This window comes from Cherax quadricarinatus, chromosome 30 (assembly GCF_038502225.1).
Source record: "Cherax quadricarinatus isolate ZL_2023a chromosome 30, ASM3850222v1, whole genome shotgun sequence".
Classification (NCBI taxonomy): domain Eukaryota; kingdom Metazoa; phylum Arthropoda; class Malacostraca; order Decapoda; family Parastacidae; genus Cherax; species Cherax quadricarinatus.
In genome coordinates, this window is record NC_091321.1 from 16,911,019 (window position 1) to 16,927,894 (window position 16,876).

The 16,876-nt window shown below is 40.5% G+C and overlaps 1 protein-coding gene across 5 annotated transcripts in view; it reads left to right on the forward strand.

Moving 5' to 3' along the window:
- The window catches only part of LOC128692686 (D-aspartate oxidase), a 28,217-nt gene extending 15,331 nt beyond the window's left edge, over positions 1–12,886 (forward strand). For 4 of the 5 annotated variants that reach the window (XM_053781976.2, XM_053781977.2, XM_053781979.2 and 1 more), the window contains 4 exons: positions 3,638–3,794; positions 4,051–4,239; positions 9,168–9,260; positions 9,848–12,886. In XM_053781976.2, the coding sequence (XP_053637951.1) occupies positions 3,638–3,794; positions 4,051–4,239; positions 9,168–9,260; positions 9,848–9,961 (553 nt within the window). In that variant the 3' untranslated portion in view covers positions 9,962–12,886. The remainder of the gene's footprint in view (positions 1–3,637; positions 3,795–4,050; positions 4,240–9,167; positions 9,261–9,847) is intronic. The other variant, XM_053781975.2, reaches the window with a different exon arrangement.
- The last annotated feature ends 3,990 nt before the right edge of the window (positions 12,887–16,876 follow it).

The following is a 16,876-nucleotide window of genomic DNA, read 5'->3' on the forward strand; positions in this document are numbered from 1 at the left end:
TGAGGTGAAAGTGTTGAATGATGATGAAAGTATTTTCTTTTTAGGGTGGGAGACGGCCGACTTTTGAAAAAAAAAATATACATATATATATATATATATATATATATATATATATATATATATATATATATATATATATATATATATATATATAATGTAAAGGTAGAAAGTTGAAAGTGAACATAGAAAAGAGTAAGGTGATGAGGGTATCAAATGATTTAGATAAAGAAAAATTGGATATCAAATTGGGGAGGAGGAGTATGGAAGAAGTGAATGTTTTCAGATACTTGGGAGTTGACGTGTCGGCGGATGGATTTATGAAGGATGAGGTTAATCATAGAATTTATGAGGGAAAAAAGGTGAGTGGTGCGTTGAGGTATATGTGGAGACAAAAAACGTTATCTATGGAGGCAAAGAAGGGAATGTATGAAAGTATAGTAGTACCAACACTCTTATATGGATGTGAAGCTTGGGTGGTAAATGCTGCAGCGAGGAGGCGGATGGAGGCAGTGGAGATGTCCTGTCTAAGGGCAATGTGTGGTGTAAATATTATGCAGAAATTTCGGAGTGTGGAAATTAGGAGAAGGTGTGGAGTTAATAAAAGCATTAGTCAGAGGGCTGAAGAGGGGTTGTTGAGGTGGTTTGGTCATTTAGAGAGAATGGATCAAAGTAGACTGACATGGAGAGCATTTAAATATGTAGGGGAAGGAAGGCGGGGTAGGGGCCGTCCTCGAAAGGATTGGAGGGAGGGGGTAAAGGAGGTTGTGTGGGCGAGGGGCTTGGATTTCCAGCAAGCGTGTGTAAGCGTGTTAGATAGGAGTGAATGGAGACGAATGGTATTTGGGACCTGACGAGCTGTTGGAGTGTGAGCAGGATAATATTTAGTGAAGGGATTCAGGGAAACCGGTTATTTTATATAGCCAGACTTGAGTCCTGGAAATGGGAAGTACAATGCCTGCACTTTAATTAAAGGAGGGGTTTTGGGACATTGGCAGTTGGAGGGATATGTTGTGTATCTTTATATGTATATACTTCTAAACTGTTGTATTCTGAGCACCTCTGCAAAAACAGTGATTATGTGTGAGTGAGGTGAAAGTGTTGAATGATGATGAAAGTATTTTCTTTTTGGGGATTATCTTTCTTTTTGGGTCACCCTGCCTCGGTGGGAGACGGCCGACTTGTTAAATAAATATATATATATATATATATATATATATATATATATATATATATATATATATATATATATATATATATATATATATATATTTATTGTCACACTGGCCGATTCCCACCAAGGCAGGGTGGCCCGAAAAAAGAAAAACTTTCACCATCATTCACTCCATCACTGTCTTGCCAGAAGGGTGCTTTACACTACAGTTTTTAAACTGCAACATTAACACCCCTCCTTCAGAGTGCAGGCACTGTACTTCCCATCTCCAGGACTCAAGTCCGGCCTGCCGGTTTCCCTGAACCCCTTCATAAATGTTACTTTGCTCACACTCCAACAGCACTTCAAGTATTAAAAACCATTTGTCTCCATTCACTCCTATCAAACACGCTCACGCATGCCTGCTGGAAGTCCAAGCCCCTCGCACACAAAACCTCCTTTACCTCCTCCCTCCAACCTTTCCTAGGCCGACCCCTACCCCGCCTTCCTTCCACTACAGACTGATACACTCTTGAAGTCATTCTGTTTCGCTTCATTCTCTCTACATGTCCGAACCACCTCAACAACCCTTCCTCAGCCCTCTGGACAACAGTTTTGGTAATCCCGCACCTCCTCATAACTTCCAAACTACGAATTCTCTGCATTATATTCACACCACACATTGCCCTCAGACATGACATCTCCACTGCCTCCAGCCTTCTCCTCGCTGCAACATTCATCATCCATGCTTCACACCCATATAAGAGCGTTGGTAAAACTATACTCTCATACATTCCCCTCTTTGCCTCCAAGGACAAAGTTCTTTGTCTCCACAGACTCCTAAGTGCACCACTCACCCTTTTCCCCTCATCAATTCTATGATTCACCTCATCTTTCATAGACCCATCCGCTGACACGTCCACTCCCAAATATCTGAATACATTCACCTCCTCCATACTCTCTCCCTCCAATCTGATATCCAATCTTTCATCACCTAATCTTTTTGTTATCCTTATAACCTTACTCTTTACTGTATTCACTTTTAATTTTCTTCTTTTTCATACCCTACCAAATTCATCCACCAATCTCTGCAACTTCTCTTCAGAATCTCCCAAGAGCACAGTGTCATCAGCAAAGAGCAACTGTGACAACTCTCGCTTTATGTGTGATTCTTTATCTTTTAACTCCACGCCTCTTGCCAAGACCCTCGCATTTACTTCTCTTACAACCCCATCTATAAATATATTAAACAACCACGGTGACATCACACATCCTTGTCTAAGGCCTACTTTTACTGGGAAATAATTTCCCTCTTTCCTACATACTCTAACTTGAGCCTCACTATCCTCGTAAAAACTCTTCACTGCTTTCAGTAACCTACCTCCTACACCATACACCTGCAACATCTGCCACATTGCCCCCCTATCCACCCTGTCATACGCCTTTTCCAAATCCATAAATGCCACAAAGACCTCTTTAGCCTTATCTAAATACTGTTCACTTATATGTTTCACTGTAAACACCTGGTCCACACACCCCCTATCTTTCCTAAAACCACCTTGTTCATCTGCTATCCTATTTTCCGTCTTACTCTTAATTCTTTCAATAATAACTCTACCATACACTTTACCAGGTATACTCAACAGTCTTATCCCCCTATAATTTTTGCACTCTCTTTTGTCCCCTTTGCCTTTATACAAAGGAACTATGCATGCTTTCTGCCAATCCCTAGGTACCTTACCCTCTTCCATACATTTATTAAATAATTGCACCAACCACTCCCAAACTATATCCCCACCTGCTTTTAACATTTCTATCTTTATCCCATCAATCCCGGCTGCCTTACCCCCTTTCATTTTACCTACTGCCTCACGAACTTCCCCCACACTCACAACTGGCTCTTCCTCACTCCTACAAGATGTTATTCCTCCTTGCCCTATACACGAAATCACAGCTTCCCTAACTTCATCAATTTTTAACAATTCCTCAAAATATTCCCTCCATCTTCCCAATACCTCTAACTCTCCATTTAATAACTCTCCTCTCCTATTTTTAACTGACAAATCCATTTGTTCTCTAGGCTTCCTTAACTTGTTAATCTCACTCCAAAACTTTTTTCTTATTTTCAACAAAATTTGTTGATAACATCTCACCCACTCTCTCATTTGCTCTCTCTTTTATATATGTATATATATATATATATATATATATATATATATATATATATATATATATATATATATATATATATATATATATATATATATACTGTATATATATATTGACTTAAGATTAGTATAAAATCGTTTTAAAAAATGAACGAAATATCCGAGGGGAATTGGAATCCAATAGTACAAATATATATTCATAAAACGCAGTTAGAACAGATAATAACTAACTTCAAGCAATATTTCAAAAATCTCCAGATAGAATATGCTATTTTGCAAAAGTTTACAAACTTGGTAAAAGATGCCCGTGTCTTTGTAGGTTCACACGTCAGGGAGGACGTATTGAGAAGAGACACTTGAAGACCTTGGAGGAACTGGTTGGTCACTATGACATTGTATGTAACTGCTCGGGGTTCGGTGCCAAGGATCTGGTCGGTGACGAGTTAGTCACACCCATACGTGGTCAGATTTACAAGGTCACTCTACTTCATATTATTTTTTTTATTTTTATTATTATTATTATTATTATTATTATTATTATTATTATTATTAATTATTATTAATTATTATTTTTATTATTATTATTACTTTTATTATTAGTAATAATTATTATTATTAATTATTAGTCATTATTATTTTTGTTAGTAGTAATTGTAATAGCGGCTGTAGTAGTACTGTAATAATAATTATTGTTTCTCTGATTATTACTGATAATTATATTTCATTGATCAGGTGCGTGCGCCTTGGATCAAAAACTTCTACTATGTGGACTATGACATGTATATAGTGCCTGGGTTTGAGTACATCACGCTGGGCGGCACCAGACAGTTTGATTCATACATAGAGGAGACGAACAAGTACGACTCCATGGCCATCTGGGAGCGGTGCCTGGCACTCATTCCAAGTCTCAAGGATGCCCAAGTGAGTCGGCTGCATTGACTAGTCGGTTAATTGTTTTTTTTAAACTATAACGACTACACGAGGATCATTAAGACTGTATTTAACCTGTTCACCACCAGTCAAGAACATGTAATCCCTGAATCGATATATATATATATATATATATATATATATATATATATATATATATATATATATATATATATATATATATATCGTGCCGAATAGGCAGAACTTGCGATCTTGGCTTAAATAGCAACGCTCATCTTGCCATATAGGACAATTGAAAATTTGTGTATGCAATAATGTCGCCAAAATCATTCTGAACCTAACGAAAAAAAATATATGTCACTAGGTTTGTTTATTATTAAATTATTGTAAACAAATCTAAAATATATTTAGTTGGGTTAGGCTAAAATAAATTGCTCTTGTTATAATAAGGTTAGGTAAGCTTTCTAAGGTTCTTTTGGTGCAAAATTAAAAAAATTTACATTAACATTAATGAAAAAATATATCTTTAAACGTATAAGAGAAAATTTAAAAAGAACTTAATTTTAAATTTCTTGATAACTGACCAGTATTACCTAATTGGCACAACACACACACACACACACACACATTAGGTGTAGGGAGGCAAAAAATAAGTGCACTAGAGAATGGAAAAGTACAGAAGGCAAAGAACCTTGGAAAATAAGGAGATTAATCGAAAAGCCAGGAACGAGTATGCATAGATAAGGAGGGAGGCCCAGCGACAGTACGAAAACAACATAGCATCGAATGTCAAGTCTGACCCGAAACTGCTGTATAGCCACATTAGGAGGAAGATAACAGTCAAAGAGCAGGTGATCAGACTGAGGAAAGAAGGTGGGGAACTCACAAGAAACGATCAAGAGGCATGTGAGGAGCTCAACGCGAGATTTAAGGAAGTATTTACAGTGGAGATAGGAAGGACTCTGGGAAGACAGAACAGAGGGGGGACATCAACAAGGAATATACCAAGTGTTGGATGACATACACACAACTGAGGAGGAGGTGTAGAAGCTGCTAAGTGACCTTGATACTTCAAAGGCGATGGGACCAGACAATATCTCTACGGGTCCTTAGAGAGGGAGCAGAGACGCTATGTGTGCCCCTAACCACGATCTTCAGCACATCCCTCGAAACTGGGCAACTACCTGAGGTATGAAAGACGGCAAATGTAGTTCCCATTTTTAAGAAAGGAAACAGAAACGAGGCACTAAACTATAGACTAGTGTCACTGACGTGTATAGTATGCAAAGTCATGGAGAAAATTATCAGGAGGAGAGTGTTGGAGCACCTGGAACGGAACAAGATTATAAATGGCAACCAGCACGGATTCATGGAAGGCAAATCCTGTGTCACAAACCTCCTGGAGTTTTATGACAAGGTAACGGAAGACACGAGAGAGAGGGATGGGTTGACTGGATTTTTTTGGATTGCAAGAAGGCCTTCGACACAGTTCCTCACAAGAGATTAGTGCAGAAGCTAGAGGATCAGGCACATATAACAGGAAGGGCACTGCAATGGATCAGAGAATACCTGACAGGGAGGCAACAACGAGTCATGGTACGAGATGAGGTATCACAATGGGCGCCTATGACGAGCTGGGTTCCACATGGGTCAGTCCTAGGACCAGTGCTGTTTTGTGAATGACATGACGGAAGGGATAGACTCTGAAGTGTCCCTGTTTGCAGATGATGTGAAGTTAATGAGAAGAATTAAATCAGATGAGGAATGGGAGGATTACAAAGAGACCTGGACAGGCTGGACATGTGGTCCAGCAACTGGCTACTCGAATTCAACCCCGCCAAATGCAGAGCCATGAAGATCGGGGAAGGGCAAAGAAGACCGCAGACAGAGTATAGGCTAGGTGGCCAAAGACTGCAAACCTCACTCAAGGAGAAAGATCGTGGGGTGAGTATAATACCGAGCACGTCTCCGGAAGCACACATCAACCAGATAACTGCTGCAGCATATGGGTGCCTGGCAAACCTAAGAATATCGTTCGGATACCTCAGTAAGGAATCGTTCAGGACTGTACACCGTGGACGTCAGGCCCATACTGAAGTATGCAGCACCAGTTTGGAACTCACACCTGATCAAGCACGTCAAGAAATTAGAGAAAGTGCAAAGGTTTGCAACAAGACTAGTTCCAGAGCTAAGGGGAATGTCCTACGAAGAAAGGTTAAGGGAAATAGGCCTGACGACACTGGAGGACAGGAGGGTCAGGGGAGACATGATAACGACATACAAAATATTGCGAGGAATAGATAAGGTGGACAGAGAATGTTCCAGAGACGGGACACAGAAACAAGGGGTCACAATTGTCAATTGAAGACTCCTATGAGTCAAAGGGATGTTGGGAAGTATTTCTTTAGTCACAGAGTTGTCCAGAAGTGGAATAATCTGGAAAGTGATGTAGTGGAGGCAGGAACCATACATACCTTTAAGACGAGGTGTGATAAAGCTCATGGAGAAGGGAGAGAGGACCTTGTAGCGATCAGTGAAGAGGCTGGGTCAGGAGCCGAGTCTCAACCCCTCCAACCACAAATAGGTGAGCAAATAGGTGAGTACACACCCACACACACTATTTTTTTTTTCAACAAGTCGGCCGTCTCCCACCGAGGCAGGGTGACCCAAAAAGAAAGAAAATCCCCAAAAAGAAAATGCCTTTATCATCATTCAACGCTTTCACCTCACTCATACATAATCAGTCTTTGCAGAGGCGCCCAGATACAACAGTTTTGAAGCATATATAAAGATATATAACATATCCCTCCAAACTGCCAATATTTATAAACTATATATATATATATATATATATATATATATATATATATATATATATATATATATATATATATATATATATATATATATATATATATATATATATATATATATATGTCGTGCCGAATAGGCAGAACTTGCGATCTTAGCTTAAATAGCAACGCTCATCTTGCCATATAAGACAAGTTAAAATTTGTGTATGCAATAATTTCACCAAAATCATTCTGAACCTAACGAGAAAAATATATTTGATTGTGTTTGTTTAGTATTACAAAATTATTGTAAACGTCTTTAAAATATATTTAGTTGGGTTAAGCTAAAATAAATTGCTCTTGTTATAATAAGGTTAGGTAAGTTTTCTAAGATTCTTTTGGTGCAAAATTAGAAATTTTTACATTAACATTAATGAAAAAAAGTATAAGAGAAAATTTCAGAAAGGACGTAATTTTAAATGAGTTCTTGCTAATTGACCAGTTTTACATATTCGGCACGACATATATATATATATATATATATATATATATATATATATATATTTGTGTGTGTGTGTGTGTGTGTGTGTGTGTGTGTGTGTGTGTGTGTGTGTGTGTGTGTGTGTGTGTGTGTGTGTGTGTGTGTGTATGTGTGAGTATGTATGTGTGTGTGTATGTATATGTATATGTCATGTGTGTGCATTTTCAAAGGTTTAAAAAAATAATTATTTTCAAAATATTTTAAATGCTGTACCTATATTTTTTTTAATGTCCCTGTGATAAATAAGACGGATTTTTCGTGATCATGGAATATTTGATTCAGGTTGAATCATATTTAGAACTTCAAAGGTTAGGTATGTCAACTTGGTTAAATATAATATAGTATTGGTTAGTTTCAGCCCAATTAGAAAATGTTAGTACAAGTTAATATCAGGCAAGATTAGTCGATTATGGCCAACATGTATGAAATTTCAACAGGTTAAATTCTGGGCTAAAGCATTATTGATCAAATTCCTTCTGAGGACGAACGATGTGGTGCAGTGTTGCTTCCCTTGCCACCGATGTACCGCTCATACAAGTTAGCGCTTGTTTTGAATATAATAACTGCAACTGTCTTGGCAGCGAGTGCTAAAGCCATGAACATGCACTAAGGACTGGCCCCATTTGTGTGTGTGCGTGTGCGTCCTGCATGGACACCTGTATCCTCATCCATCCCAGCAGATCGCGCCTGCCCTTGGAGCTGAGTGGCGAAGGACTTTAGATCTGAGGAAGTGGAGCTAATCGCCCCAGTCTGATCAAACCCAACCGCCTCCCATTCTCAGACGCTTCGTAGTCCCCATGGGTTTTGTGGAAAATTGCATTTATCTGAATGTAACTAATTATGTACATAACAGTAAATGATAAAGATAATTATTATTTATCAATGTTACATAGACAAGTAGGAATTTGGGACACCTAGGTCGCAAAAAATGTCCCCCTTCGATACCTACCATTGTCATAACCACAAGTTGCTCTAGACCTATTAATTAAATGAAATATACATACACCAGGAATACTGGTAAATATATAAATTTGTGGACTGTATATTAAAAATAATAAATGGTTATATATATACACAATTACATAACAGAAGGAAAATATATCTTAATATCACTCACCAATTTGACTGGCGATTAATGTGTATCATACTCACTCTAACTAAATCTATGAAAATAATGCTGGCCAGAATTACACACAAATCTAGAGAGCTTATCTGAGGTTCCTGGAGCTGTCTTGTCCAGTCGTCTGATATCTCAAGTTATGCAGGAATGCACATCCACCAATTTCGCCTCCTATTTGAGAGGTGTCAACACAATTTTAACCTCTAGAGCACGAAAAATTCTTCCCATTACACCAACGCTTGTACAAAATTCAAAACCAAGATGACGAGTCCCCTGCCCAGACGCAGGCTTTCCGTTTTCTATGACAAATATTATTAAATACAGTATAGGCCATCTATTTACCTATAAATTACCGTATTTCCGGAAAATATGTACAGTATTTTCCACAGGTTTACTACTTTCCCATAAATATAACAGTCGTAATCCTGGAGCTACGGCCCATTGGGTGTGAAGGGGTGCCCATTGGCACTCATTACACCCATTAAAGAAAGACAATTCTCCCCAGGTTGTGCAGGAGTGGGTGGGATGGCGACCTTACAGACCAGCAGTAAGAGTCGAGGAAGAATTTCTGACCTTTGACAGCGGCAGGAGTCTGAAAGTAAGTTCAAATTATAATGGTCAGGGTCGGGGAGTATCACAGTGAGTCTAAGGTCAATATTTGATTAGTAAACTTATATATAACAGTATACCACCGACAGCTTATGTACTAATATAACTGCTGGCATTACTGTAATGTTATCACTGTTGGCACTATTGTAATGTTATCACTGTTGGCACTATTGTAATGTTATCACTGTTGGCACTATTGTAATGAATATCACTGTTGGCACTATTGTAATGAATATCACTGTTGGCATTATTGTAATGTTATCACTGTTGGCACTATTGTAATGAATATCACTGTTGGCACTATTGTAATGCTATTACTGCTGTTTCCAGTGTAGATTGTAAATACCTAATTTTTTAACCAAAACTAAAAATGTGTAATGCATTGCATTATAATCACAGCTGGTGGGAAATTTAAACAAATCATTTAAAATTTTGAATTTTATAATATTCTGGGACAACTTTCTTGGCATTACAGACTCAGTTGGGCTGTTGAAATAAACGCTTGCTTTCGTGTTGATTCCGTTCCTTTATATTATTGTTCTCACTCGTTTCAGTAATTGTCCCCCTTTCCTGCAGGTGGTGCATAACTATGGTCATGGCGGCTATGGGGTAATGACAGCTCCAGGAACCTCCATACATGCAGTCAAACTGGTCATGAAGATGTTACCCTCGGCATTGTCCAAGCTCTGAGCTTGCATGTGAACCTTCTGAGAACTCATATTTTTATTATGAGGGCCCATGTTTAAGCTGTAAGAGTCCATACGTTAACTGTGATCACTTACGACACTGCTATTCAAATCCAAATTTTTATTTCTCTTATTACTGTTTACATGTAATAAAACTGTTAGGCGCAAAGGAACGCAAATGTATTTCGAGAAAACTAATTGTAATGATTAAAGACTACTTAAGAATTAAACATAGACTATTTGTAAATAGATATATTACTGAGTACTTTGCTTTTATTTGCCAGAATTTGCAAATTTGTGTAAATGTCTAATTACAGAGCCTACCTATATCCAACCATTTTCTTGCGTTTACCTTTCTGTCTGTTATCTATCCCTCTTAGAAGTATATTGAATGTAGACAGCCTGTACTGTCTGCACAGACAGCCCATGCTGTCTGCCAGCTTAGTTCATATTTCGCACCATGCTGGTGCTGCCACCTATAGGCCTTGCCACTTCAGTATGCCCAGACTTGCCTCGCTCTCACTCACACAGCGGCCTAGCAGGAAGACACAAGGCCTCCCAGCTCTCTCTCGTGGGCATGGCCCTGCCCAGGCCTTGGGCACAAACACACAAGCCTGTGTACCCACCACAACATTAACAATAAACAAAGAAGCCTCCGAGGAAGACGTATCATTTAACAACCTGCTTGCAGCACCTACCAAATAATCTTATAAATGGTACCAGCGGTGGTCGCAGCAGTGTGTTTGCCCAAAGCGAGGAAGGAAGAGGGATGAAGTCATCTTCACTTCATCATCCCATGCAAGAAGCATCCGTCTCTCAACGAGTTATCCTGATGTCGTGTCTGCACGTTTCAGCATCCAGACACAGGTACAAGCAGGATCCAGCCGAAATTTGCCGAATTTCTTCGAGAATTGTGAGTGGCGTCCCAGTGACTCCACGCTACAGTGTCCCACGCTGTTTCTGAAGTCACATGTTCAGCGTCACTTGTATGTTGTTGTTGTTGTTGTTGTTCAGCTCAGCACAGTCGTTTCAGCAAGCCAGAGGTGAGTTTTGTGGTGATTTCTGCGTCCAGTGTGAGTTCTCTACGTATTTGTGGGTGGGGGAGGAGAGGAGAGGAAGTGGCTGTTCCTCACCTTGCCCATGCTCACCCTACTCACGCTCACCCGTCTACCATACACCACTCACCACTGCCCACTCTGTCTGCTGTGTTTTCTGCTGTTTTCCATATGAATTCATTGCCAGAGCTGTGTATCCGAGTGCCCGAGGCCACTCGAAGCTACGTGGATCAGCATGCCACGTAGATCACGACACCATGTGGATCACGACGCCACGTGGGTGTGGGCAATGTCACGTAGACCTACGAGCTACATGAGTTACCAGATGTCCCAGGCCACATGCTGTGGTCTGCTGCCTGCATCACATTGACGTCTCCCATGATGCTGCCCAACTTCATGACGTCACGATGTCTGCTGACGTCACCTCACGATGTCTGCCTGACATCACTTCGAGATGTCTGCTGACATCACCTCGCGACATCACGCCTGACATCACATGATGTCACCATCGAGTGTTCAGTAATTATTTCAGTATTGTCGAGAAGATTGAGAGAAGATATATGTCGTGTTAATTAATTCCTCTCAGTCAGTGTTCTCACATTTTAGTATATGTCTTAGTGTCAGTTTTGTGCACAGAAAAGCATCATTTGCTAGTTTAAGCCGCGGTGTGTGTAAAGTTTCCGTGTGTCCAGTAAGGTCTGAGCCAGACCTGAGTAGCACCACTGTGTTAAGTCACCCGTGTGACTAGTGTGTTTGACAGCTATCAGACATCCCTGAGTGACCGAGCCCTCTTGTACAGAAAGCTTTTATGCTCGTCGCTCGTGATGTTCTGCAGAATCGTACCTGCTACGATTCCCATCGAGATTTGTTTCACTTCACCTCCAAACCTTCAGAGTGCAGTTATATGTAGAGAAACAAGTCTGGGGACGCTTAGACTAACCTCTGCTATAACTCCAACTGTCGAGAGATGATACTCGCCAAGCCGCAGTCAGCCCTGTCGGCAGGCGCTGTGTCAGCCTCGTGTCACAAGCTTCAGTGAGCAGCCTGCACAAAGATGTCACTTTGACTGCTAGCTCTCTCACTGCAGTCTGGTGTATGATGTTACGACTCCCAGATGTTTCGCCCAGTCGTCTCTGCCACGACTCGCTCCACAACTCGCTCCATGCTCGCCGGCAGTGACAGCCCAGCGACAGTACCAGTCGAGAAGTGTCCTCCTGAGTCGCTTGCCAGAAGTCCTGCCCAGTTGCTGAGTTTTGTTGACGCCTCACTCGAGGGCACCAGCATGTCGTGCCCCAGGTTGAGTGAAACCTGCAGCGACTCTTACGATGACTGCTTCACCGTTCCAGAGGAGACCGTACCCTGTTACGTCACAGCTCAGCCACAGCGATGTCTCCTGTGTTGCAGTATCTGTCCAGACGCAGGAAGGCGTGCAGTGATGCCCATCGACGCTCATTGCCTTTGACCACGATGTTTAGCACACCCACATATTTTTTCTTCCCTCCCTGTAGGAAGTTTTTTTTTCCATGTCCATATGTATACATATGTTTTTATTTTGTGTTCTGTGCCCTGTTCCTACGAGAGAGAGACCGAGTTTCTTTTACTACCAGTATTGTCGCGTCGGGACGACGCGTGGTAGGTGGCCAAGCGTATGTAGACAGCCTGTACTGTCTGCACAGACAGCCCATGCTGTCTGCCAGCTTAGTTCATATTTCGCATCATGCTGGTGCTGCCACCTATAGGCCTTGCCACTTCAGTATGCCCAGACTTGCCTCCCCCTCACTCTCACAGCAGCCTAGGGCATGGCCCTGCCTCGGCCATGGGCACAACACAAGCCTGTGTACCCACCACGACTTAATAATAAAGTAAGAAGCCTCCGAAGACGTATCATTCACACCCCGCTACCAGAATACCAAATAATCTCCTTATATGAAATACAATTTAGAGTATCATTAAACATTGTTTTAGCGACATGGTATACTGATGAATAAAATTTATCTTCAGAAGAGGATAAATTTACTTAATTTCTGCATTATAGGTATCGAGATAAATATGAAATTTAATTTTATTTTTTTTCCATATCCTATTATGTCATGCTACTATGGCCCATGTACAATCTAGCTGGGACAGCCCTATTGTAGAAAAGACTTCTGAAACGATGATAAAGCTTGGAAAAGGATCAAGTGCACTTCTAGGCTGTGACTTGACTGCGCTGGTGATTTTCTTTTAACAGTTCCTGTCTCCATAACTGGCACACATTTTAATCTGCAGACTGCATTGCAGTGGTTCACCATATTTCTGTCCCTATCCACACTAAGTATAAGTGCATTTGCAGTAAATTGGTAGCTGAGCAATATAATCTGGTGTGAACCGTGCAAGTGCCAAGATATGGGATATTAGACAATGAAGTTAACAAGATCAAGAGAAGTCTTGCTACAGTCCAGTGTCCGGTCGAGAGGACCTCGATCTTTACTGTCCAGCATGCTAGGTAGCCTACCAGCCGGCCAGATATGCCTGACAACAGATATCCAGATAATAATATTTTATTTTGATATGATACATGTTTGTACAAAGGAATATAATAGTTGGGTGAACATACCAAAAGCCCCTTTGTATGCAGAGCATTTCGGGCAAACTTAAGATTAATAAGGCAATAACATTTGGTCATTAGATGAGTTACAATGAATACAAGAGAAATGAGTATTCTACCCACCCAGATATGTCTGCCAGACACCCAGTTATGTCTGCCAGACACCCAGATATGTCTGCCAACCCCCAAATGGGATCACATATCTAGAATAGTAGCTACGGTACCCCGTGACCTGGTGGCAAAAACTCTCGCTTCACACGGTGATGGTCCGGGTTCAATTCCCGGCGAAGGAGTGGAAACATTGGACGTGTTTCCTACACCGGTTGTCTATGTTCATCCATCAGTAAAATGGGAACCTGGGTGTTAGTCGACTGGTGCAGGTCGCATCCTGGGACAAAACTGACCTAATTTGCCCGAAGTGCTCTGCATAACAAGTGGCTTTCTATACAGTAGTATGTCATTGATGTCAGCTAGGCCTGTATACCCTTACATGTACTTGTAGTAAATAAAGATATTATTGTTATTATTATTATTTGTTTCCACATTACGGTTGCATACACAGGCACTATATTGACTGACCGCTGTTGCTCACTCATGTAATCTGTAATTTGTATTTGTATAATCATGGGAAGCGCTAAATCTGTAAGGCTCACACAGCGCCTAGAGAATGGGTAGTAATCATCTTGGATCAGGGAACGGGATCGGGAACCTTTCACCAGCATCAAAGCGTCCCCCCCTCCCTTGGAAGATCTATGAAAATGGAAATAATTAAATTTGATGCTGTCAGGACTCTTAATTTGAGTAGCTGGAGCCATTCTTTTTTCCAGGAGCTGCATGCCCCTACTGGTTTACAGCTTTCCACTGAATATAACAATAACAGTAACAACAATAATAATAATAATTAATAATAATCACCAGGCTCTGCATAAATCCTACGGGGTTTAGCGCTTCCCAGTATAGTCTCCCCCCACACTCAAACACCCCAACCCACTCTACCTCAACCAACGCAAGAGACAGTAGCTGAACCTTCAAACTCTCAAGAGACACCTGAACTAACTCCCTGAGAAGACCCAGGAGCTATCGCTCAATCCTTCCAAGAGGTGCAGACGTTGGAGATCAATACCTTGAAGGTCCCTCATGGAAGGTGTCTTGATGCCAGTGAGGGAGTCATGACTGGAGGAACTGGTCTCCTCAAGGGAGGTTCCTTGACGCTGGTGAGGGGCTCTTGATCTATGGAATTTGATCTGTGCTCCAGTTCCCTGAATTGAGATTGAATGCCTCCCCCCCCCCCCGCCAAGCGCTGTATAATCCTTAAGGGTTTAGTCTCCCCATGATAAAAATAATAATAATAGGGAAATTGGAACTATCTTCCCTTTCCTTGGATCGAGACTAATTGCCTGCCATTCCTCCAGGCACTACATGCTTTCTTTTGTATCTAACAATTATCTGTATAATCATAAAAGAAACATTAATAATAATAATATTATGGCTAATAAACACACAAGAGTCATGCATTATTATAATCAATACTAAGCGCTAAACACGCAAGGGTCATACAGCGATGCCTACACACAAAAGAAATAAAGTTGTGGAGAAATTACGTCAAACAGGTGGGTAAGAGTCATGACCCCCTAGTCCCCCCCCCTGCTTGAGTAATTTGAATAATTCCTCCACAGAGTCTGAATTTAAATTTGACCGCAATGGAAATAAGAGAGTCCTGGATGAGACACTGACTTTCTAGGGTCTGCTAACTCTCCCCCGGGTTAAAAATCCTAACAAATCTTACTCATCTTGTCAACTAAAGTTGCGAATTATATCGTAAAACTTAAGTTCACGTAAGTTACACTCAGTAAATATTAATGCCGCTGACTTTTTTATAAACAGAATATTACTGGAACAACAGATCGACATACTGGAGCTGATTGGTGGTTCAGCGCGCGATAAACCACACACATCTTCCTCTTGTAAAAGTTGGTGTGTGGATAAAATCTCCTAAAATAACAATCTGCGCAAGAAATACATATTTATGCCTGGTTCTGGTGCACTGTTTGTATAAGAGAAAAAAATAAATGGCCGAGTTCTGTCGAGTAGCTAAAGTAAATATTGACCAAACCAATAATTAAAATAAATAGTATTTCACTGAAGAAATATCATATAGGCCAGCAGCTTTTCCCACGACTGTAAATTCGTAACTATTATTCTGAAGTCGATAAATTTGTAAACAGATGAAGAGATGCTTATAAGTAAGTTTATTCAGGTATACACAAATAGTTACATAGATTATCATACATAGCAGCATATGTGTAGAGAACCTGGGATAACCCCCAAAAAAGTCAGTGACTTATTTCCATTGGGAATCCTTGACGTATTTCCATTGATGTCCTTATTTTTATTTCCATTGGAGTTCTTATTATTATCCTGTTACTAAATAGAGACAAATGTTGAGGCCCAATCCCGATCCATTACGTAAGTCCTTGAACTCATTATGAACCTCTGCATTTTTTTTTTACTATCTCCCACAGGATTGGTATGAGGTGCTTAATGAAGGTATTAAAGTAACTTAAAAACTTTCCCCATGAGCAATTCGTCGCCATCTTGATAGGCATAAATTGATTGATGAATCTCAACACGGTTTTACAAAGGGGCGTTCCTGTCTTACGAATTTACTAACTTTTTTCACTAAGGTATTTGAGGAGGTAGATCATGGTAATGAATATGATATTGTGTATATGGACTTCAGTAAGGCTTTTGACAGGGTCCCACATCAGAGACTATTGAGGAAAATTAAGGCACACGGAATAGGAGGAGAAATTTTTTCCCGGGTAGAGGCATGGTTGACAAATAAGCAGCAGAGAGTTTGCATAAATGGGGAGAAATCAGAATGGGGGCACGTCACAAGCAGTGTTCCACAGGGGTCAGTGTTGGGCCCCTTGTTCACAATTTACATAAACGACATAGATAAGGGAATAAATAGCGACATAAGTAAACTTGCTGATGACACCAAAATAGGCCGTCCAATTCATTCTAATGAGGATACTAGAGCACTCCAGGATGATTTGAATAGACTGATGCAGTGGTCGGAGAGGTGGCAGATGCAGTTTAATATAGACAAATGCAAAGTGCTAAATGTTGGACAGAAAAATAACCATGCGACTATAAACTCAATAATGTAAATCTTAATACTACTGATGGTGAAAAGGATTTAGGAGTTCTGGTTAGCAATAATCTAAAACCAAGACAGCAGTGCATAAGTGTTCGCAATAAAGCTAGCAGAATC